At 42.2% G+C, this 25,126-nt stretch overlaps 1 protein-coding gene across 2 annotated transcripts in view; it reads right to left on the bottom strand.

The window, feature by feature from the left end:
- The window catches only part of Clcn4 (chloride voltage-gated channel 4), a 70,205-nt gene that overhangs the window by 13,247 nt on the left and 31,832 nt on the right, over positions 1–25,126 (bottom strand). For both annotated transcript variants that reach the window (XM_005358701.1, XM_005358702.1), the window contains exons 5-11: positions 23,534–23,721; positions 19,943–20,065; positions 11,497–11,703; positions 11,308–11,388; positions 9,659–10,204; positions 6,879–7,065; positions 5,531–5,929 (exon numbers count right to left, since the gene is read on the bottom strand). In XM_005358701.1, the coding sequence (XP_005358758.1) occupies positions 5,531–5,929; positions 6,879–7,065; positions 9,659–10,204; positions 11,308–11,388; positions 11,497–11,703; positions 19,943–20,065; positions 23,534–23,721 (1,731 nt within the window). The remainder of the gene's footprint in view (positions 1–5,530; positions 5,930–6,878; positions 7,066–9,658; positions 10,205–11,307; positions 11,389–11,496; positions 11,704–19,942; positions 20,066–23,533; positions 23,722–25,126) is intronic.

Below are 25,126 nucleotides of genomic sequence, written 5' to 3'. Positions count from 1 at the left end.
TAGAGGCCAGAAGGAGGCATTGGACCCTCTAGAACTGGAGTTACATATAGATAGATATACTGGCAGTTGAACTCAACTTGGATCCTTTGGAAGAACAGCAAGTGCTCTTAAGTTGCTGAGTCATCGTTTTAGCCCCAATACAAAACGTTTCTGTCACATGCATGCATATAAGCATGAATGGATAAAATCTACTAAATGTCTCTTTGTCGTGAAGAATAGAGCCTATTTCATGGAGGAAGGAGGCATTAGAAAGGAATGTCCAGGGGCTATCTACCACCAGGCAAGGATTTTAACCATTAGGTAGGGTAAGATAGGAATCTGAGCTGTGCTTCTTGCTATTCTGGGGTGACAATTGTTGCTCCTTTCACAATGGCTCTCCTAGGTCACTTTGAAACTTTGAAAGGTTTACATTAAGGTTTCAAACTCTAGGGAAGGGGGTGCTATACATATACCTCTGAGTCATATCTTCAATCTTCAAACATACATTTTTTAACACACAAACGACATGAAGAAAATGCACTGAATATTAGCAATGATGGCCCTTTTTAACAATAGTGAGAATGAGGGTGCTTTTAAAATTCGTCTCACCGGGCGGTGGTGGCGCATGCCTTTAATCCCAGCACTCGGGAGGCAGAGGCAGGTGGATCTCTGTGAGTTCGAGACCAGCCTGGTCTACAGAGCTAGTTCCAGGACAGGCTCCAAAGCGACAGAGAAACCCTGTCTCAAAAAACAAAAAACAAAAAAATAATAAAAAATAATAAAAAATAATAAAATTTGTCTCTACTGCATGTACTATCTTTTTAGGATCCTATTCTATTTGGATGCATACCTTCCTAAACCTGGATGGAGTGGGGAGGGCCTTGGACTTCCCACAGGGCAGGGTATCCTGTCCACGCTTAGGACTGGAGGGGGAAGGGCAAGGGGAAAAGGAGGAGTGGCTGTGAGCAGAAAGTAAGTGGGAGGAGGGGAGGAAGTGGAAATTTCGATTGCTATTATTTATAAAGTAATAAAAAAAATAATCTGCTGAAAAAAAGAAATCATTAACAAAAAAATTCCATTTTTTTCAATAACATAAGAGCTTGAATTACCTTTACTTTTAAAATGTAATAAAAACTTCATTTTTAAATTTTTGAGAATTCAAGCACTTAAATGTTTCAGTGTTTTTACTGTAGAAGGCTTCATCATGATATTGTACTAGAACTAGTCTGGGTGGACACAGTTCCTTTAAAAATGATGTATATTGGACTTTCCACAGGGCAGGGAACCCTGACTGCTCTTTGGACTGGAGAGGAAGGGGGAGAGGAGTGGGAGGAGGAGGAGAAGAGTGGGAGGAGGGGGAGGGAAATGGGAGGCTGGGAGGAGGCGGGAATTTTTTTTCTTTCAAAAAAAAAAGAATCAAAAAAATGATGTATATTTCATGAGCACCTACTAAAGCTGCTCAACTTCATATTCCACTTTCCAGCAGCAAGAGTGTCAGATGCAAAGAGGGTAATAAATACAGTGTTGGGGAAATTAATTTTACATAATTGGATAGATAAAGAAAAATTTAAAAATTAGAAATAAGCAAATATCCACAAAGTCTATGAGTGGCTTCAGAGCAATGATTCTTAACTGGATTCAGTTTTGTCCCCAGTCTTAAGAGAATTCGGTAATGTCTGGAGGCCCTTTGGCCTGTTACAAAATGGAAAGGGGGGAGTGCCACTGGATTTTAGTGGAGAGAAAGCAAGGATGCTATTCAAAACCCTACAGTGCATTGGACAGTCCCAACCACATCCAAATGTCAGTGGTATTAAGGTTAAAAGCCTTTACTTTAGAGTAATTGTTTCCAGTGAGGCAACGCTCTATCATTCACTTGGTTAAGAATGCTTCCATAAAACAAACACAATTAACAAGAAAGGTTAAAATGGAAAATTGGAAGCAATCACTCTTGCGCTAAGTAGCAGAATGACATGATTTAAAGACTACATAGAAAGAAAAGCAGATTATTCTATTAGATACTATCCACCGAGGCGTGGAGAAATCTTACACACGCTGTGTATTTTAACACATAGCAGAAAGTAATTAAAACCACTATTCCACATGACCCATTCCAATAATTAACAGTGCTTCCAGACAGAAACCTCTACACTTAAGCGTCTGTCTGGCATATCTGATACCTGTCTTCTCATTTGGTCCTGAAGGCGGATCCCTTTATGCCAGTAAGCATCTTCCATATGCTGGAGAATCATTATTAAGTCATCCACCAGATGAAAAACCTGCGAGTTCCCTAAACTCTTCCCCATAACTCTAACTTTCCATTCCTTTAATCATCTCTGTGGCTTCCCACTGAGTCCTCTTGGAACCTGTACTTTCTTAATTGCAGAAGCCAGGACTTGAAAAGTCTGAGCCCCGCTGAGAACAGAAGGATCTTCATATTTGCAAAGAGTAATGAGAGGTAAAATCCACTTGCCAGGAGTTTGAACAAGGGTCACACACAGGGCCCCACTGGCTAAAAAACTCTGATGGCCAAGAGTTGGTGTTGGTGCTAACCATCATTCTCTAATATAAAGGCAATGGCTGGGTTCTGGCATTCCAGAGAAAGATTATGAACGACAAAACATAATAACGCATATGTGTGAAAACACTATTATGAGAGCCATTACTTTGTTTGCTAATGTAAAAAAAAGATTTTAAGTTTTAGAAGAAAAGAACAGATTGGAAGAAAATCCTTATTTTGCTTATTTCTCATTCTTTACTCATGATAACTTTCTTGAAAGTTCCTTGCAAAAGCTCGGCTTCTAATCCCCTTAAAAGTGAACTTGGCATGGGAGAGTTTTTAGCAGAATGTTTAATGTCCTATCCTGATAGTCATACAAGGGCATATAATTCCTCAAATACAGGCCTTGAATCTCACCACCAGAATGTGGTGATCCCTCAGCTTCCATGGCTTAGGAAAACAGCTTGACTGATTCCCTGGAGCAAAACACCCCTCGCCTTTCAGCAAGTCGTGGAAATAACAGCTTCTGCACTATGATGGGCCTAATCAAAAGCACAGAAATATGATTTGCACTGCATGGTGCCTCCTCAGATATTCCAAACATAGCTTCTGAGGGGGTGCATGCTTGCAGAGCTTAAATTTCCTCCCCCGCCAGTTGATGCCAATTATCGCTTCCCACTTGATTACAGTAATGGATTTAACCAAAATTAGTAAGATGTCTCTTAGCAGGTGTGCCTGTAGCAACACAATAGGTAATGGATTATGTGACATTTATTATTTCAGGTTCTAAACTCAATCTTTGCATCAAAGATTTTTGGGGGGTTGAATGCATTTTAAAGGCAACTGATTATATTATTTTAAAACAAATCCAACCCTTCTTAAACAAATTTTAACGATCTTATTATTTGTTGGGCAATATTTACCCCTCAAGGCACTTCCCTGTTCCAAGGCAGGACCTATATAAAGAGAAACATCTCTGAGCACTCATACAGGAATTCGCCATTGTTCCTAAAATGTAAACTCAAACTTTGTTTTCTGTATGAGCTAACCATTAAAGTTAGAAGGCAGCAAGCACACTACACTAACATTTGGAAAGCTTTAGTGGAAGATATCTTAAATATATTTTAAGCTATTTAGTATGGGGAAAAGGTTTTAAAAATAGAAAAGGAAGTGCCTGGGAAATAGGAACAAAGAGCCAGACCAAAGAGCAGTCTGGTGAAGATGTGTTCACAGTGAGGTAATCAGCAGTCAGGCAGGAGGAAGAAGTTCGCATTGTTACACTGCAGGGACATTCAGAAAGATGTGGTGGAACGTAACACTGTCCTATGGGCAGGAAAATTGTGCCAGAGGTTTGTCCCCATGTGATATAGGGGTATTTCACAGGTCATGGAGCAAGATTGCTGATGGGCAGGTCATGATGTTGCCGTGTCTGAGAAGATGGACTACACTGGTCCTTGCAACTGCTTACATCCTGAGGTCCAGAGAACTTCAGTCCTCTGAGGCACATTATATCTCCTTGCCTAGAGCTCTCTCTATAACCCTTACCCAGGTCTACCTCTTGCTTTCCTTCCAATGTAGCCATCCCTGGCGAAAAGGATCCATAGATTATCTTCCTTGAACAGCCTGTCTTTGGAATATTCCACCCGTATATCATTCCTTTCTCTGTTACTAAAGGAAAGAGCCTGACCCTCGGGGTGATTGACTTCAATTCAAACACTAGGAAAACCTAATCACATCAAACTAATTTCTAGTGATGCTGCTTGCTAACCCACATGGGCCCCTAAGTGGTTGGATTGGAAATAATGGCAGAGACTGAAGCAAAGACTTGTGGGGTACCAGAGAGAACTCCCACACTTAATTGGGGGTGACTATGCTACCCAAAAGTCCATTTTTGACATAAGCTATGTTGTTTAACTTTGTTCTCAAGCATCCCTTCCTTTCAGCTTTAGTCAAAAATTCCTTTCAAAACACAGCAGCAGCAGCAGCAGCAGCTGCTGCTGCATCCGCAGCAATATACCTCCCAGCAGAAATAGACTTCCAGTGGCTGCCTGTACCCACAGCAACTACTTTCTAACCAGGGATATCTACCCCAGGGCTTGAGTTTAAACCTTTAAACCTTGGCTCTTCACAATGTGAGTTGGAGGCAGAAACACTGACATGCCTGGGAAGCTCAGAAGGACTACAGATTCTCAGCCTCCTGTGGGCCAGATTAGTTCATTTAGAATTTATATCTTCTTTTCTTTTTTGGTGTTTTGAGACAGGGTTTCTCTGTGTTGTCCTGGCTGTCCTGGAATTGACTCTGTAGATGAGGCTGGCCTCAAACTCATAGAGATCTACCTGTCTCTTCCTTCACAGTGCTGCAATTAAAGGTATGTGGCACCATCACCGAGCTCAGAATTTGTATCCTTTTTTTTTTATTGAAACAATTTCCGCCTCCTCCCCGTCTCCCATTTCCCTCCCCCTCCTCCCACTCCTCTTCCCCTCCCCCCACTCCATTCCCCCTCCCTCTCCAGTCTGAAGAGCAGTCCGGATTCCCTGCCCTGTGGGAAGTCCAAGGTCCTCCCGCCTCCAGCATCCAAACAGGCCAGTTCATGCAGTAGGAACAAAACCCAGTGCCATTGTCCTTGGCTTCTCAATCAAAGCTTGGAAGGCTCTGGCTTTTTAAAAAAATTTTTTTCATTAAATGTGTTTGTACAAACATATAATCACAATGAGTGCACTGTATTTACATCACTTCCACCCCTTCTTCTCCCCTTCCAGCTCCTCCTATGTTTCTCTGCCATATCCTCCTCTAAGTTTCATGTTCCCTTCTTGTATAGATATTACATATATGCATATACATATGTATGCACACACAGCCCATTGACTCCAATTAGTGTTGTCCAGTCGTGCACAGGTTTAGGACTGACAACTTAGGATTGAGTGACATTTGGGGGCTTGTCAAGGGAGCCCCTGACTTAGTGAACTCCCTGAGACCCATATGCAGATTCAAGGGCCACAAAAGCTACCATTAGGCTCTGAGGGAAAGGTGAGAGTCTCCCTGTTCATACTCACTTATAGCCAAGATCAGCTCTCGCCTCTGGGCAAAGCCGATGAGACGCTCTGAGTCTCTGGAGACCACCACAGGAAAGCCGTTGTAGTCTGTCTCTTTGATGAGTGTCTCCACGTCCTCCACAGTCATGCTGTCCTGGGTGAGTACCGACAATGGTGGTTCTCCCCTCCGGGGCCGCATCACATCTGTGGCGAGGGTACGGTGGGTGAACTCATCCTTCACATCGAGAAATGGGTACCCATTCAGATGGATGTGAGCTTCATAAATCCCTTCTTTCCCAAAGGCATCAGCCACCCACTTGCTGGTGACAGCAGCTGCCATCAGGGGCACAATGTACTCCAGGCCTCCAGTCAGTTCAAACATGATGACTACCAGTGACACTGTCATTCTAGTCACCCCACCTAAAACAGAAAACAGTGAGATGTGACAGCTCAGCCACAGACCCAGGAGAATGTGATTCGTGCAAACAGACAAGCTCACAGAACAGAATTTCACCCCAGGCAAGCTCTCTAATGAGAACTTTCTGTCCGCCTCATACTTGTTCCATGAAGTCAGTCCCACATGATGCCGGGGCTCAGGGAATGTTAAACCCAGCTTTGCATCAGGGACCTGTATTGCTCCACAGGGAGCTCTACTCCCAGGAACATGGGTGCCTATTCTCCCAGTTAATGTGCCTGGCCCTTTGATGAGAGGGCCCTACCAGGCTAGCCAGGCTCCTGACAGTGCGAGCAACTCAGAAGCCAAGAAGCTGGAGAGATTATTATAATATTGAGTTGGACAGGGATCAGGCTTTAAATCCCTAGGTATTGAAAGGCAATTCCCACCAAATCCTACTCCAATAAACTTAAACCAGGATCTCTTAACCTCTGTACATGAGATATTTGGGGCTGGGCTATTCTATGTTATCAAGAAGGTGCTATGCTTGAAAGCTAAGCAATCGCTGTGCCTGCTACCCACTACACACAAGTGGCACTTATAGTTATGATAAGGAAAAGTGTCTCCAAATATTACCAGAGGCAGAATCACTGCTTGTTTAGAAGCCATATTCTAGATGGGACAGCTATAAGACAGTAGAGATTTCATCACCATGGGCTCTGGATGGCTGGACAGAGGAGAATCTTCTGCTAACACTTGAAGGGGTGTGTGTGTGTGTGAGTGTGTGTGTGTGTGTATCTGTCTGTCTGTGTGTCTGTGTGTGTTGCACAAGACATGAGCTACTAAGATGTAGGAATTTGCTTGTTATTAGAGGATAGCCTAACCTTATCCCTAGTGAAGCCATCTCTTCTTTCTTGTCTGACTTCTAAGGGAGATCAGCACCCTGCCCTCTTCCTTCCCCACCTATGGCTGTACCTAGACAGGCTGCAGCTCCCACCATCGCATAAAGTCCTGGTGTGACACAGTCTGCTCCAGGCCTGCACCAGTTCCTGAAGATGATCCAGTCATGGTGATGGTAAGCCAGCTGCTCTACACCGATTCCCACCATCCGGCCTGCCATGGCTCCTACAGCCATGCTGGGGATGAAGAGGCCTGAAGGAATCTCGAAGGGGCACAAAGAGAAAAGGTAGCGTGAGAAAAGGAAGCCCACTTCTACTGCCCAGTCCCAAGGAGAGTGAGAGTCCCCCACCCCATTTGCATGTGACTTGGGTCTTCAAAGGAGACACAGCTCTTCAAAACAAGTAAGCCGGGAAAAGGTGAGACAAATGACTCGACCTGCTCAGTTGCTTAGTTGTTGAACTCCACTGCAGCTCAAAAAGAACACAGTTTGACACTTTCATTTCCTCTCCTTCAAAAGCCAGCCCCTCTGCCTGCTGTGCATCAAAGAATGATAAGCTTCACTGCAGATAACATTCCAAGCCAGCATCTGTCACTTGAGCCTCTCACAACTTTCTCACTCCCCAAACTGTGTCATTCACACTGGTTTTGAAAATTAAATGTCAAGCCACAGCATGAGAATAGATGAGAAAGGCCTTCAACTGTTCCCAGGTAAAATAAAGAAACTGAGTGCATTGTGTCACCATAGCAGTTCTGGATCCTTCAAAAGCTTTTCAAAGACTTAGTACTCTCTTCAAAGGGTGCTGGCTGGACACTTATCAGGGAGAGAGGATAAAAATCTCTCCTTCCTGACTAGACACATTTCCCAAGAAGCTTTCAGAATATTTTTCAGCCATCTTAGGACAACAAGGAAGCAGACTGTGTGGCCTAATAGTAGTTGGTAGCGGTGAGTTTTCTACTTCTATGAATGAAAATATCTCTTGGCTTAGCTGGTTTATAGATAGGCTACAGAAGCTCTGACTCCCCATGTTCAGTGAGAACCCACAAGCTTGGAGATCTCCCAGTGGCAGCTCTTCTCACCATCCCAGTAGTCATCAATCTGAAAATGGAGGCAGATCTTTAACCTCACCAAAGTGAAGGGGAGGAAGCAGCCTCTTGTGCAATTTCTAGAGTTTGGAATGATCTTAAAGAAACCGTCTCTTTTTGGATTTCCCTTACTCCACAATCGTTGACTCCTTCTTAACCTCAATATAGGCCTTTCTTACTAAGCATAAAGGACTGATAGCATCTTCCTTGGACACAAAGACAAACTCCTTTGGTAGGAATGGAAGATTAAGAATGAGTCATCTACTTAGTGAGTTCTACACATCCTGTGCCCTGTGAAATCATCATTTCTGAGAAGCTGCAAAAAGAAAACATTTGTAGAATACCACACAATAGTAATGGCCACACATACTCATGGTTTGTGAAAATTCACTAAGCTTTTACTAACTCTGATGGATGGTATATTCTGATAAGTTTTTAAATAGAAATAATGGTACTATTCACAACAGCTAAGAGGCAAACCAATCCAAATGTCCATTAAAAGATGAATGGATAAAGAAAATGTGGAATATACATAGAATGAAATACTACAATAGTGAAATACTCCAATAAGAGGAGCAAAGTATCGGAAAATGGTACAACATTGGATGAACCTTGAAACCATGATGCTGAGGGGAAGGATGCCAGACACAAAAGGGCACTCATTCCATTCTATATATATATAAAATGTACAGACTAGGTAAGTCTACAGTCAGAGAACACAAAATGGCTGCAAGGGCTAGAGGAGGGGAGGATGGAGAGTAACTATCAATAGGGCATCTTTGGTTGAATAATAAAGTTCTGAATCTAAATAGACAATGGTTATGCTGTATTATGGATGTACATAATGACAATGAACTCTATACTTTAAAATGATCAACTTGGCCAGGCATGGCATTAACATCTGCAATCTCAGCATTCAGGAGGCAGAGGCAACAAGTCCAGAGACAGTCTGGTCTAAACAGTGAGACACCACCTCAATGGAAGAACCTGTCTTCTCTCCCAATTGGAAGCATGTGCTATTATGCACAGCTTTCAACGACTTCAAGAAAAGAGGCATACAAACAGCCCATGTCATGGGCCTAGTTAATCCAGACAGGGGAGCAATATTTTGTGCTGTCATGATGATGATGCAGCAGGTAAACTGCTCAGTACAAATTCTCTAAATGCTAGCTTTGGGTGTGTCTCTCCAGAGCCCTGTACCTTTCAAGGGCTCTGTACCACTCAGACCTAATGCATGATACAGACAGTTTTCAAGGGATGTTTACTGACTGAAATGGAGGCCAAATTGGGCTTTGTTTGTCCACTGTCTGCCACTACCCACTCAGCAGGTAAACCAAGGCAATGAGGTGACTTGGTATCCAGCACTGTATCCAATAAATATCTTATAAATTAGGCTAGACCAATCCATCTACAGCTTTTTCAACTAGAAAATGGAAATAGCTAGATGTGGTGCCATATGTCCCTAATATCAGCACTTGGGAGGCAATAAGATCTCTGTGAGTTCAAGGCTGGTCTGGTCTATTTAGCAAGTTCTAGGCCAGCCAGAGTTACATGGTGAGACCCAGTATTAAAAAAAAAAAAAAACAGAAAAAGAAAATGGGAATATCTACTTCACATGCTTGCTGTTTAGAGAACTGTTTCCTTTTGATTAAAAGAAGATTAAGCACATAAGAACATTCAAGAATGTTCCTCTTCTTCCAATCGTAATTTTATTTTGGATAACAATGTGCTGTACCCAGAAAAGCATGTCCTCTTCCCTCTTCTTCACTTACCTTCATGCCAAATGTAAATATAGTAATGACTATTTTGAAGATCAGTGCCAAGGCCAGCTGCCACATGGCTGTGTACACCCCAACTCCAGCTGGCCGGTCTGGAATGTCATCTACAGGCCGAGTCATGTTGGGGTCATTGATGTAGTCACAGAGCTGGGAGGATTCAAGAGCCCCACAGTCGTTAAACAGCTCAGAAATGAGCTCACTGGTGCTCTGACGAGTGTACGGATTGGGATAGGCGATGATGGCAGTGATGGCTGTCACCACAATGACCTCCAATACTGGGTACTTCCCCAATCTGGTAGTTTTACGCCTCCTGCACCAGGCAATGTTGCAGCGTGTGAAGAGGGTTCCCCACAAACCCCCAAAGACTCCAAGCAGGATGAAAGGGAAGAGTTCAGCCATATACCAGGGTGTATGATATTCCACATAAAAGAGAACCAGGCGACTATTTCCAAAGGGGTTGATGGAGCGCAGTGTGAAAGCCGCTACCAGTGCTGCGAAAAATGACCTCCACAAGGTTTTCAAGGGGAAGTAGTAACTGACCTGAGATGAACAAATAGAAAATCAGAGAGTGACCAGAGAAAGGGCTGCTCAGACCCTTTCTCTTGGGTGAGCAGCTAACTGTTGGCACTTGGCATAAAAGACACGGGCTAAAACCAAAAGTATATTCTACTCATTTTATCAGTTAATGTTTAGTTGTGACCAAACAGCACGAACAAAGACATTTAAGGGAATTAAAGTCTACACACGGAATGGCAAGCTGAGTTCTGGATACATTTTGGTGTTACAGTTTTTATCTAGCAGTCCTAAGACCTGGGTTCAATCCTTAGCACTACAAAAATTAAATATCAAAAGCGGTATAGCTTTAATAAAAATGGGTTTGAGCTATGTTTTTAAGAGAAATAAAAGACTTAGGGTATAATGTGTTTAATATGCTCAAGTTTAATATGCTCAAGACCCTGAGTTTTGTTCCCAACACTACAAAATGATAAAAATAAATATATGTACTCATAATACTGTTCATGTCACAGAAATCCCCCCCCAAATTCAATAAGTCTTATTGTCTGAATAACAAAATAGATTAAAGGCTGGAAAATTCTGGCTTATAAGTCAACTCCTTGCCCAGAAAATATACTTCTATGGCAGCAGAGTTTTTATATTTATGAATGGTTAGGGAGACAAAAGTAACTACTTATAAACTGAAATATTCATTTAAAAACAACATAAGAACTAAATAATGGTGAAATTTCAAAGCTTATAAGGTTTTCAGCCACATAACCATGCCTACTCATAGATATTGCTGCAAAGACATAGTCAATTGGCTGTGGCAAAAAAAGGTGTGTGACTCAAGAAACCTACATAGTTAACTATCTTGACCTTTTCAGAGAAATGTTTGCTAACCCCTGGAATGATTCATTAGGTTCCAAAACCCAGTTGGGAGTTAGCTTGTCTACATTCCCACATCAGAAATCGCTCTAAAACTTTTATGTTGGCAAGTTTGAAAGCAGTATGTGAGAACACATTTAACAGCAGAAATTGTGTTCATTAATCAACTGCATGAAGCTTATTCAGTACTTTGGTGCTTTGTCAGTCACTCACATTGTTGGTCACTCCAAACCACAAAAACTCATTCTACCGCCCGTTACCTCCTCTAGACTGAAGAGCACACCTCCTATGGGAGCACCAAATGCCACAGAGACACCAGCAGCAGCTGCAGCTGAAAGCACCTGCAAAACGAAAGTTAAAGATGGGCTCTGGGGACTTTAGTGCATGTGGGATGAGGTAGGGACTCCAAGAAGTCCCCTTCCAGTGGAGGTGGGCAGGAGCTGACTTACCTCACGCCTCTTGCCCTCATTCTTGCTATATTTGGAGAAAAGGCTGCTGAAGAAGTTGCCACAGCAACAAGCCACATGCACCAGTGGCCCCTCTTTCCCCAGGCTCAGGCCAGAGGACACAACCAGCACCAAGGTAACAGTCTTGATTAGCAGTGTCCATTTCCCCAAGTAGCCTCTGATGATAAATCCACTCAAAATGGTCTTTATCTGGAACGGAAGACAGATAGTGAGAGGAATGAACTACAGTGGTCCATGGCTGAGAAAGAAGATGCAGTGACTCTCAACAAGACTCACTAAGCTAGAGGAATGGAAGGAACTGGTTCAGTTCTTTTGATTAGAATTTTGTACCAGCAGAAGTTTGTATCTTATTACAATAGCCCTCTTACCCATGGTGATACATCTCAAGATCCCCAGTGGATACCTGAAACCCAGATTATGTCAAACTGTATTATACCATATTAAAGTTGAATTCATAAATTAAACCCAGTAAGAGATTAACACCAAGACGGGTAGTGGTGGTGCACACCTTTAAATCTCAGCACTTGGGAGGCAGAGGCAAGTGGATCTCTGTGAGTTTGAGGCTAGTCTGGTCTACAAAGTAAGTTCTGGCACAGCCAGAGTTGTTACACAGAGAAACATTGTCTCAGCAAACAAAAAAAGCAAAAAAAAGGAGAGAGATTAATACCAATAATTAACAAACTAGAACAATTACAAAATCAAAGTATGTCTTCTATTTGTTTCCTTTTTATCTACCTAACATTAATGCTTTTTTTTCAATTTAATTAGTACTTAAATAAAATTTTGCAATTAGCATGTATAGTGGAAGTACCACAGATTGCTATGTGACCCTTGCTGGACAGGAACTCACTACATGAACCAAGCTAGCCTTGAGTTCAAAGATTCATTGCCTCTGCTTCTCTAGTGCTGGGATTAAAGTTGTTTACCACCATGCTTAGTCATAGATTGCTTTTTTAAACAGATAAATTTATCATGCAAAATAATGGCCTTCACTATGTTGTTTCCATACGTATCAGTCATATACTTTGTTCCTGCTATCTCATATTGAAAAGGACTTTGAGTACAGGGAGAACGATCTTACTCCTTTGCAGACTTGCTCCATTTTGTCAATGCAAACAATGGCTTTTTCCCCAGAAGTACATTTCAGTCTTTGCTTAGAATTTAATTGGATGCCAGGATCTATGATGGACTTTGTATAATGTTGTCTACCCCCTCAAGTGGTTCAATACTTTCTTACTTCCAACCTCTGCCACGATTGGATAAAAATGAGTGATTGTTTGCCATTGGGCTGGTAACTTTCAAGTTCCTGATTAGATTCACGAGACACTAAGCCAGTTAATCAAATTCCTAGCCATTTTCCCCAGTTGTATGCTATGTTATGGGATAATGTTTTCCCATTTCAGTATCAGTTACATACACAAAAATATCTTCTTGTGGATATTACTCAGTCAAGTAAAACAACTTCTCAAGCAGTGAACACAATGCTTCTCAACCTCATCAGAATCACTTGATGAACTAGAAAATGTCAAAGAGTAGCTCTCCCTACAGAGATGGCAGCAAGATCTAACTCTCCCCACAGAGATCTAATGTAATTGCCCAGAGATGCAGCCAAGGCAAAGGGGAATTTTACAGTCAGGTGATTTCAAAATGTTCTACTCTCGAAACAAGTAACAGAAATTTCCCTAGCTTCTCAATATTTAAGGCTCATCACTGAAACACTATTTTTTTCAATGCTCACTTGTATTGTTTATCATGTCAGCTTTATTGGTTTGAGGAGATTATAAGTGGGCTTGAAAGGAGTGTGCACAGGAGTCTATCTTAGTATTATGAGGGACCTCTTGTCTTTTAGTGGGATAGGGTTAAGACAGAATCTCAGTATACAGGTCAAACTGACCTGATTCTCAAGCCTCCACCTCCCAAGTGCTGCGATTAGAGATGTGTATCACGGAGGCACTCAGAAAATCAGCTTTCAATTTCAGAAGGAGGGAAAGAGAATGAGGAGAACGGAGAGTGGGAGATAGGGGAGGGGAGGAGAGTGAGAGATCCCAAAATTCTCTGTGAGCTCTTTCCTGCAGAATATATAAGAGGACTCTTAGCTGTAGTCAGACAGTACTTCCTGAACTAGCCTTTAACTACTCAGATAAACTAGTTGTGGTCAAACTCGTATTTAACTAGTGATAGTTACGTTAATTGAGCCTGTGCTTTGGGGATATGGGAACTCTGTATGGAAGGGATATCTGACTATGCCTGTCACGATCTAGCCCTTTTGTATTGACACAAATAAAAATATCTATATTTTTTGACAGTCGGTTTATAAGGATTTGTACCCCAGGATACATTTTAAAAGCATAATACCACTTAGAAAATCACAAACATCTAAATTATCTGAGGCTCTGCCAGCAATGACATGTGGTGAATTCGCCAATGTAATAGGTATTTTGTAATTCTCTAAAATAATTTTATAAAATTGCTATTATCAAATTAAGAACTAAAGAAGGCAGATGCATTCCCAGGAGATGCCCAAATCTAATTACTTTAATTTGAATTGATAAAAACTGAAGCATGCAGGGCTTTAGTGAGATGTATTGAGGAGACTCTTATTGGTTACCATTATGATCAAAGCTCTTTCTGATAGATAAATGTTTGTATGAATGTTTGTATTTTGTAAAGAACAGAAATCAGTGAAGAATAAATTCTGAGGATGCAATTTCTTATCCAGGTGGTAGTTAACACTTGTGGCTTTTCAAAATTGAGAGTTCCCAGAGTACTTAAGTTTTCTCCAAACTCTTAAGCCACAAGTGTTCACTTTTATTTTATTTGTGTGTATGTGTGGTATGTGGGTGCATGGACATGGGTCCATGCACCTATGTATGCACATATAGAAAATAAAGAAGGATGTCAGATGTCTTTTCCATCACTGTCTACTTTTTCCTTGAGGCCGTGTGTCTCACTAAGCGTGATGCTTACTATTTCAGCTAGGCTGATTAGTCAATGAGTTCCCAGGACCTGCCCATCTCTGTTCCACCATGTTGATGCTATAGGGACGTACAGCCATGCTCAACTTACTTAAGTGCTGAATATTCAAATTCAAGCCTTCAAGTTTGTGCAGCAGGCACTCTTATCCACTGAGCTATCCCCTCAGCTCAAGTGTTCATTTTCAAATGTGCTTTACAGAAATTATACAGTGCATTTATTACACAAAAACTCTCTAGCATTTAAAATGTTTATAGTGGGTACAGTGACGCACATCTGTAATCCACAGCACGACTCAGGAAGTACAGATTAAAAATTGATAAAAGTTCCAGGTCAGCCCAGGCCATATTGTAATTCCACAGAATTAGAGCTATATAGTTTGAACCACCCTAAATTTTTTCCAAAGGAATTTTTATTTTAAATAATCAAAATATTGTGGAAGAAAAATCTCAGAGGGATGAGCAATTTTGAAAACCTACTTTGGACTAGTTTGTAGCTCAAAAGCAGAGTAGTTGCCAGGCATGTGCAAGGCCTTCAGTCTCATCCTCTGCATTATAAAATGGTGTGAATATTTACCCCTGTGCATTGTTCTCAAAGTCTGCTTTTGTGTGACCTGCCATACAATATATTCCAGCAGTCTGCATGACTCCAGGAAGACAAAGTACTCTTTCTTAAGCAGCTCAGCCCAATCTTTGCTAACGTAAAATAGCATGGTTCCAATCCCTACTTTAAGTCAGTTTCCACTGGGATCTGGCTGGGCTCAGAGAAAGTTCTTCTCATACACAAAAATGCAGGTTTACATAGACTTTTCACCGTGTCCATCTTCTCCAAGAATCATGGTTCGTTCTGTCTTCCCAGGTAAAGGAGTTCCAGTTCCACTACACTAACAGTGTCGGCATTGTTACTGCTGGCTCATACTAGCCAACCTCAACTGTGAAATCTCCATTGGTTCATAAAACTTTCAGATTATCACGAGTGTTTTGAAAACAGAGAAATGACTATTAAGTAACGGCATATGGTTAAAAGAGTGCTGGCAGGGCAAGCAATCATATGCTTTCCACCACTTTTAAGAAATGCAGGAGTAGATAACCTTTGAAAGCCCTATTTGTCTCCTCATCAGAACCATCCTTCTTCCCCCTCCACTTCCAATAATTTCATTGCATTTCTTGATCAAGTTAGTACATAGGTTGTCTCATTTTCGCTACCTGTGGCTGCCATATAAAGAGACCCATCCTGGACTGAATAAGCATGGGATGAAATCGAACTTTCTGAACATGGCGGACAACGAGGGCTGATGAGAAGCCAAGGACAATGGTACTAGGTTTTGACCCTAATACATGAACTGGCTTTGTGGGAGCTTAGCCTGTTTGGATGCTCACCCTCCTGGACCTGGATAGAAGTGGGAGGACCTTGGACTTCCCGCAGGGCAGAGAATCTGGACAGCGAGAGGGAGGGGGAATGGAGTGGGGGTAGGGGAGAGGGGGAGGGGAGTGGGGGGAGGGGCAATGTGTGGGAGAAGGGGGAGGGAAATGGGAAATGGAGAGGAGGCAGAAATTTTTTTTCAACAACTAAAAAAAATAAACAAAAAAATAAAGAAAAGAAAAAAAATAAAACACTGACATTCCTAATTTAAAAAAAAGAGAGAGACCCATCCTCAAGGGATCCGTTCACTTTTCACTCGTCACACTTGATATCGTTGTTATATTATCCATGTCACATGTCACTTTATCACATAAGAAACTTCAATGTGCAACTTCACCAATTATGATATCTACTTTGGGGTCAGTAACATCTCTCAGCAGGTGAAGGCACTTGGCAATGTGCTTAATGATCTTAGTTCAATACCCACATGAAGGTAGAAGGAGAGAAATGACTCCAGAAAGTTGTCCTCTGACCTCCATCAAGCATTGTGGCATGTGCAGAGACCCCTTCATCTGTGTACATCACATGCATACACACAATGTTGATGGAGGAAGGTCATTGGTTGATTAAATAAAGAAGCTGCTTGCCCTGATAGGATAGAACGTAGATGGGAGGAGTAAACAGAACAGAACTCTGGGAGGAAGAGGAAGTGAGCTCAGAGACTCAACAGCTCTCCTCTGAGGAGCAGATGCCTCAGAGAGACACGATGCTCTACTCATGCGGGCAGAGGCTAGAGCTCTGCTCTCTGAGGCACACGCGATGAAGCTCCGACCCAGGATGGACGTAGGCTAGAATCTTCCCAGTAAGCGCACCTTGGGGTGCGACACACATGATTGGAAATGGGTTAGTCCAGGAGTGAGAGTTAGCCGAGAAAAGGGCTAAAGCTAAAGAGTCAAGCAGTGTTTAAAAGAATACAGTGTCCGTGTAATTATCTCGGGTAAAGCTAACTGGGTGGCGGGACGCAGCCCCGCCACTCCTATTACTACACAATGTAATAATAAATAAAAATTTCATTTAAAGAGTGTCGGCACTGGGCCGGGCGGTGGTGGCGCACGCCTTTAATCCGAGCACTTGGGAGGCAGAGGCAGGTGGATCTCTGTGAGTTTGAGACCACCCTGGTCTACAAGAGCTAGTTCCAGGACAGGCTCCAAAGCTACAGAGAAACCCTGTCTCGACCCCCCCCCCAAAAAAAGAGTGTCCACACTGGAGAAGAAACATTCGAGCAGCTACTCAAAGACAAAGGTCACATCTGCCTACAAGATCACCAGTACAATCATTCATCTCTGGTTTTTGGAAAGGGGATAAGGACTGATCCAGTATACATTTTACTTCTCTTTGAGCATCCCTAATGACCATCTTCCTCTTTGAGGAAAAGCTTGAGCAAAAACATGCCTACTAATGAACAGTAAGATCATAAATTGGGATAGTAAAAATTATCTACCCTTGTTGTTGTCCAGGGTGCCTAGGTTCTGGGTGTTAAATAAAACACTCAGTTCTGAGGCAATACTTGCTTTGGGAATACAAACTGCCACCCATACTATTCATTCATCAGAGAAGAATTTACATATAATGCAAATTTTGTGACTGCGTATAGATAATTTCCCCAGGAGAACTCCAGGGTGAATGCAGAAAAGTGTCTCTAGTTGAACTGAGCTGTATAGGAAAGCACAAAATATGCTTTTCAATATGTCTCTAATATCTACCATCTCACACCTGTGCTAGGGTGCCATGGCTGTCATACCTGCTGTGACCACTTTCTACTGATTTTGGAATATACACTATCTTAGTTCTCACAAACTGCAATGCTTAGCCCCCACTTTCCACGAGCGAACATTCAAGTTTTTTCAATAAGTGAAATATTTATTTAGCATTGATATATGTGGGGACCATTTAACATACATAACACTGTGCTACTGTTCTTAGCAGGTTTCTCTCTTCCTCTGTCAGGTTCTAAGTATTGTGATCACACTCTGACACATTTTCTCATAAGTCTCTGGTTTTTAGTGTGCTATTTTGCATAGCACCATATGCTTTCAAAGTACATACACTTCATCAGAACAGAATTGGTTGCATTGAGGAAATAGGGTGGGATGTGCTCGTTTGAACAAGAATGCCCCCATAGGCTCATATGTTTGAATGATTAGTCATCAGGGATTGGAACTACTTGGGATGGATTATAAGGTTTGGCCTTGCTGGAGGAATTATGCCACTGGGAGACGGGCTTTGAGGTTTCAAAAGCACAAGCTGGGTCTGGTAGTTCTTTCTTTTTTGGATGTAGAACTCTCAGCTACTTCTCCAGCACTTTGTCTGCATGCCACCATACTCCCCAACATGTTGATAATGGACTAAATCTCTGAAACGGTAAGACAGCCCCAAATAAATGCTTTCCTTTGTAAGAGTTGCTATGGGCCAAACAGTGGTAGAGCACACCTTTAATCTCAGTACTCGGAAGGCAGAAGCAAGTGAACCTCTGTGAGTTTGAGGCCAGCCTGGTCTACAAAGCAAGTTCCAGGACAATCAGAGCTGTTACACAGAGAAATCCTGTATTGAAAAACCGAAGAAGAAAAAAAAAAAAGAGTTGCCATGGTCATGGTCTCTTCATGGCAATAGAACACTGACTAACGCAGGTGGTAAAGCAGTTTGATTGGATGATCTTGAATTAATATGACAAAATAAACTTCCAAAAATTCAGTAAGGCGAGGCGTATCAATACATATTTCTACTCTTTTTCTTGAAACACATCTATATTGAACTTTTTTCAGTACACCTTCCTGATATCTTCTGCCCCATTGTGTGAACTGCCTACACCAGCACTGGTGTGGGAAGGCACAACACTGGGTAAACTGGCCTGGAAATGTAGTTAGGTCAGTAGAGTATTTTCCTAGGATGCACAAAGCTCTGGGTTCAAAACCCAGCAACACATAAACCTAGCACGGCAGTCCACATTTGCAATCCCAGCACCTGGAAAATTGAGGAAGGAGGATAAGTAATTCAAGGTCATCTTCTGCTACATTGTAACCTTGTGAATAGCCTGAGATACATGGAACACAATATCCAAAGATAAATAAATCTTTTAAGAGGGTAACAGGGACCCAGTGCCACTATCAGTCCAGACCTCTACTCTCACCTTACCCTCTCCATTGCCACATAAGAGCAATGCAAATGTTCTAACTAGAGAGAACCTGAAAGACATTTTATGATTTCTGGTTTTTCATTTTGCATCTTTCAGGAGTCAGCTCAATTACTATCATTCTACCCAGCAGATTCTCCCAGGCTTCATGTTTGATCTCAGTGAATGATGAAGTCACTTCCCTGATACAATGGTTACATCAGATTGCTGAAAATTATTTATAAGAGCTGTATATTCACATGGGCATAGTCCCAGTGTATGCGCGGAAAGCAGAATTAATTTTTTTAAGATTTATTTATTTATACATACAATGTTCTGTCTGCATGTATGTTTATACACCAGAAGAGGGCACCAGATCTCTTTACAGATGGTTGTGAGCCACCATGTGGTTGCTGCAAATTGAACTCAGGACCTCTGAAAGAGCAGTCAGTGCTCTTAATCTCTGAGCCACCTTTCCAGCCCCCAGAATTAATTTTTTAAAGAGTCCTATTACCCTGTCACCAGAAAAACAAACATGGCAAAAGCTCCTGATCACCAGTAAACTTTTCCAGTAGTGTTCCTCCACTACTGGTTTTCACATTACATCATAGAGTTACTACAGTAGCAATTTTACGTGGATGCTTTGTGGTCCCAGATTCTTCAGGCTTTAAGAGTTTATCTTGGCTTCCGAGGCAGAGGTCTAATCATTTGAGAAGCAACAGACCCAAACTGCTGAATACAGTACTCATTGTGAAGCCAGACTTCTGGGTTCAACTCACAGCTTGCCAGATTAAAGACTGTAGGGAGGTTACTTAACTAGTTTTTATTTTAGTTTTCTTAACTACTAAGTGAATGAACAGTGCCTATCTAGTAAGCTTATTGTGGAGATCATAGCTGGCACACAGGATTTCAGCTACAACTTACCTCAGGTATGCCAGAGCCACAGGCATATGGTGCAAATACACGTACCAGGGAGACGGCCAGAAATGCAAACAGCAATGCCCACAGAATGTACATTAAGTAATTCAGAATGTAAGCACTGGCACCCTAAAAAGCAGACACAAAAGAAGGAAGAAGTGGTGAACCATAGCAGACCTGAGTAATGTACCCAACCCCACCATCTCCATTAGGAAAGCAAAGTTCTGATGGGCTCAGAGAGGTTCCTGCCAGGCCTGCATAAAGGAAAGCACCAGGTCTTGCTATTGCTATAGTCACTACACACAAACAGCATCAGGTGTTTCTCCAGGAGCTATTTACACAAGCCTTCCAGTGTATGAAATCTCAGGAGTAATGGAAAGCAAGGATGATGCTGGGTTGTAATCACCACTTGCACTGTAGTTAATAAAAGGTGTGGCACCCAAAACGCTGCCTGTGAGACTCTGTACGATTTGTTTTGTCTTGTCTGTGGTGGGATGGCCTCTCTTTGTTTTCATTACAGCCACACCCAGACCACAGTGAATAAGCTTCAGTTCTGTGTTTGAGAAGGTTGCTTCTCTAAGTGTGGTCCACGGACCAACAGCACCAGCATCACCTGGGAGGTTGGCAGAAACATAACCTGTGGGCCCCTACCCTTGGGCTGCCAAATCAGATACTTCACAAAGGCACACAGCCCAGTGTATTTTAACAAGCCTCTGGAAGATTCCAGCAAGTGCTAACATGTGACAGGCACTCCTAGAAGGGAGCTGCTTGAATACCCTCTTTCAGAAAAATATATTGGACTATTTACTCCAAAGTAGCTAGTCTTGTCTTTTTTTTCCTTTTCTGATACAAGCACACAGTCTGGGTACTTTATCCTTTCTCGAGGCTTCAGCTCCTTCTCACCATCTGGATTATTCAAGCAAGAGAAAAGGAAAAGATCACCTACCTACCTGTCAGGCCATGGCCGTGGCCACATATATGCCTATTAAATGTAAGGACATGTTCCTGGGGACTGCAATGTGGCCACATATTTCACACACTATGTAGTGAGAAATCAGCCCAAGGAATACCTTTCATCCACTTAAATAAGTACATTTTGAAGGCTAGAACTAACTTCTCACTCTTTTAAAGAGCAATTCTTTGAAAGAAAGAATAAATCTTACAACCAGTTGAAAAGATAGGCACCTCTATTTCCCCTGGAACACATGCTGCAAGCAGGAAAGAGATGGCAGTCAGCCAGGCCCATCTGCCCATGTTCATCAACCCAAGTCTAGAATTTCTTTCTGGAAATAATGGCAAGAATGTGTGAGATTTCAAGACTCCTGACTGTTTCTAAGATGTGAGGGAATATTCCATCAAGAGAAGGGATTAGTAAAATGGCAAAGTACATTGCAAATGTCTTCAGCTAAGAAAGTCCATCAAAAGAAACAGGGAAAGGAGAAGTTCAAAAAGATTACAGATACCCTCCCAACATACTCGAACTTTTACAGTTCTCCTATTACCCCTAATGTAAAGCTTGTTACCTAGCTTCTTTCACCTGGCCTTGATCAATCAATGTCCCTCCTCATCATCCTTCTTTTGAGTCAGAGTCTTACTATGGAGACTAGGCTGGCCTCTGTCTCGGCAAAATATGCATGACAATCTGAATTTCTAAATGCCATGAAGGTAAGTACTAGATCTGTGGGTCACCCATATATTCATGTGCCCCAGACCTGCTTTTCACGGAAGCTTCTTCTGATTGGGTCAGAAAAGGTTGATGGAAGATGATAACAGAAATCACAATGAAACACTATTTCACACGCACTAGGTTAGCTAGAATGAAGGCAGATGCTAGCAAGTGTTGTAAAGTAGGTAAGCAAATCAGGACCCTCATATATTGCTCATGGGAATGCAAATAAGTGCATCCACTTTGGAAACCATCCTACCAGTTCTTCAAAATGTTAAATCTAGGGGTCACCTCTCTCCCAGAGTTTACACTTATACCCAAAGGAGATGAACTATATGCTCCCACCTGGAACACAGATGTTCATGGTGACATTTTCATGCTAGTCAAAAAACAAGAACACATGTTCATCAAATAATATGCAGCCTAGCCATACAATGGAATATCATACAGCAATGAAAAGGAAGCAAATGCTGACTTAGGCTATAGCATGAAGCAACTTGGAAAACAATATGCTAAGTAACACGATATCCACAAAGTCATGGATTCATTTAACTGAACTGTCTAGAAGGGGGAAATTTGTAGAGACAGAGAGGTCATTGGCAGTTGTTTGGGACTATTAATCAATGACTCTGGAGCAGAACAGGCAGATTCAGGGGGGGGGGAGGTTATGGATAAAAACATTCCAAAATTGACGATGGTGATCATTACATAATTCTGTGACTGTGACCAAAGCTACTGAATTGTACTTTCTGCGGAAGTATCTTTTATTTATTTTTTTTATTGAAAAAAAAAATTTCTGCCTCCTCCCAGCCTCCCATTTCCCTCCCCCTCCTCCTCTTCCTCTCCCCCTCCTCCCACTCCTCTCCCCCTCCCTCTCCAGTCTGAAGAGCAGTCAGGGTTCCCTGCCCTGTGGAAAGTCCAAGGTCTTCCCCCCTCCATCCATGTCTAGGAAGGTGAGAATGCAAACTGGCTAGGCTTCCACAAAACCAGAACATGAAGTAGGATCAAAACCCAGTGCACAGGAGATCGCTTCCTGCGAAAGTATCTTATAGTGGTATATTATTTGTGTTTTAATAAATAAAGCTTGCCTGAACATCAGAATGCAAAACAACACTAGTCATCCATACAGGGCAGGCAGTGGTGGTACACACCTTAAATACCAGCAGCCATACTAGTTAGCCATAGAGGCCAGTCAGTGGTGGCACAGCTTTAATACCAGCACTAGAGAGGAATATAAAAGGGGAGGAGATAGGGTTCATGCTCAGTGTCAGTCTGATGACTTGTGGAGGCAGGATTGCCCATTTTGATCTGAGGTAGACATAAGAGCTGGTGGCTGGCCGCTTTGCTTTTCTGATCCTCAGTTTGAACCCCTGATTTTTATTATTCATGCTAAAGATCTGATGAAGTATAAATTGGCTCCCTGAAACTGTTACTTTATAAACTGATAAAAAAAAAACTTTCTTCCGGCTTAAAACATAAAAATCAACTCCATTTCTTCAGCACAAAAAAGAAACTACCTTTAGTAAGAAAAAGGCAAATATACCAGCTGTGATAGTTCATGTCTGAAATCTCAGAACTTGAGAAGCTGAAGTAGGAGAATTACTGTGTGTTCCAGGCCAGGATGGGCTATAGTGTGAGAGCACGTCTGAAAATCAGTAAAGAGATAGGGGAGACAGGAAGAGAGAAAAGACAGACAAAGTGAGGGAGAGAGGAAGGAAAGAAAGGGGCATCCTAAAATACACATATAATGCCCATGAGCAAGGGGCTCAAAGGTCAGCAAGGGCTTTCTAGGTAAATTCTGAGCAACCGCAGAAATCAATGAAAGCAAGCAACAGCACTATTTAAGCCAGAGAATATTATCTGAAGGTGAAATCATGGGTGTTCAGGAACTTGGGATTATGGTGGTCCCAAGATCCTACACAGATACACACCTCTGACTGGCTCAACAGAAGCTCTGACCACTTCTGCCACAGGGGACACTTGTCCCTGTCCTCGAAAGTGGTCTCATTGGAGGTCCAGCAGCACTGCTCATGACTGTACCAGAAAGCAGATAGACAGACACCCTCCTTCAGGTCTGTCATCCAGTCAACAGCAAGATCGATGACCCCAGCCAAGGTACCTAGAAGAAGAGGAATAAATCATGGAGAAGAATTGCCACATGGAAAGAACACAGGGCATTACCAAAGCTGAGTGTACACCCATGCTACTGCCACTAAAACTGACAGCTGTTTTCATCCACTTGGAAGTAACCTGAGCATTTATGGCATGGACCAGTCAGTCAGTGGGCATCCCAAAGAGCCACAAAGGCCCTAGGGCTTCAAATCAGGTAGCAGGGCTATGTGGTTCCATTCTCTTAAGTTGTGAGGGCAGAAAAAAGTTTAGGATTCAGTCATCACTCTCTGAGTTTTTTAGTGTCAATATACAGCTTGAAAAATTATCCTCAATTTAGGAAGATGGCTCAGGAGATAAGACTGTTTTTTATGCAATCATAAGGACCTGAGTTCAAATTCCAACACCTACATAAAACCTGGGCATGACCATGTGTACCTATATCCCCAGTGTTGAAGGAGGCAAAATGGAGATACCGGAAGCTCCCTGGACAGCCAGTTTAGCCAAAAGAACAAACTTCAGATGCAGTAAGAGGTCCTGCCTGGAGGGAATATGGTAGAAATAAACACAGGAAGACATCTTTGTCTGGCCTCAAAATACATATGTACTGGTGGGTGTACTCACACACACACAAACACACTCATACACACACACACACAACATATGCATAATTCACATCACATGCACCAAAAACATAAGCAAGTAAACAACCCTTCCCTCTCCAATGGCTTTCTCATCAACATTTAAGTCACCCCTAGTCCACATTCCCCTCCAGACACTGTCCTGGAGCTTCCCTTCTCTCTTCTTTCCTTCAGTCCAGTTCATTCTCTCCTTCTACTAGGAAAGCAATAGCCTGTACCCAGTCTTCATTATTCAGAACAGGTCATACAGCACACAACCAAGCAGCCCTATGTAGCCCACTGCCTTTTTGTTACTAAAGCTTTAACCCAGCACAGCCACACTTTATCATTGGATGCTGACTGTGGCTTCCTGCTACAGTAGCAGAGTTGAAGTATAGAGACAGAAACTACACAGCTCAAAAAGCCAAAAACACTTATTTGCTAGCCTTTGATAGAAAGAAGGTTGCCAACCCTAGTTTTAGGCCTCTTGGCATCATTTGTAATTGCCAAGCACTCCATTCTTCCAGAAGCTCACGGCTTCTGCAACGTTTAGCTCTCCTGGTTTCCCCCTTGCTTTTGGATTTTCTGTCTGTTTTGATCTTTCCTGCTTCTCCACCCTGCTTTCTAAGGGGGATATTTCTTCAAAGCTTGACCCTAAACCCTTTTTCTCCTTTCATAGTATGCATTCTTTCCTGACTGTCTTATTTGTATCCCTCTTGCTACTAAGCCCTAAAGGTATATCCAGGCCCACAGAACAGTGTGTGTGTACATATGCATGTAGGTGTGTGCATGTAT

The sequence above is a fragment of the Microtus ochrogaster genome, chromosome X (assembly GCF_000317375.1).
Source record: "Microtus ochrogaster isolate Prairie Vole_2 chromosome X, MicOch1.0, whole genome shotgun sequence".
In the NCBI taxonomy this organism is placed as follows: domain Eukaryota; kingdom Metazoa; phylum Chordata; class Mammalia; order Rodentia; family Cricetidae; genus Microtus; species Microtus ochrogaster.
This window is presented reverse-complemented; position numbering and strand designations above follow the sequence as displayed.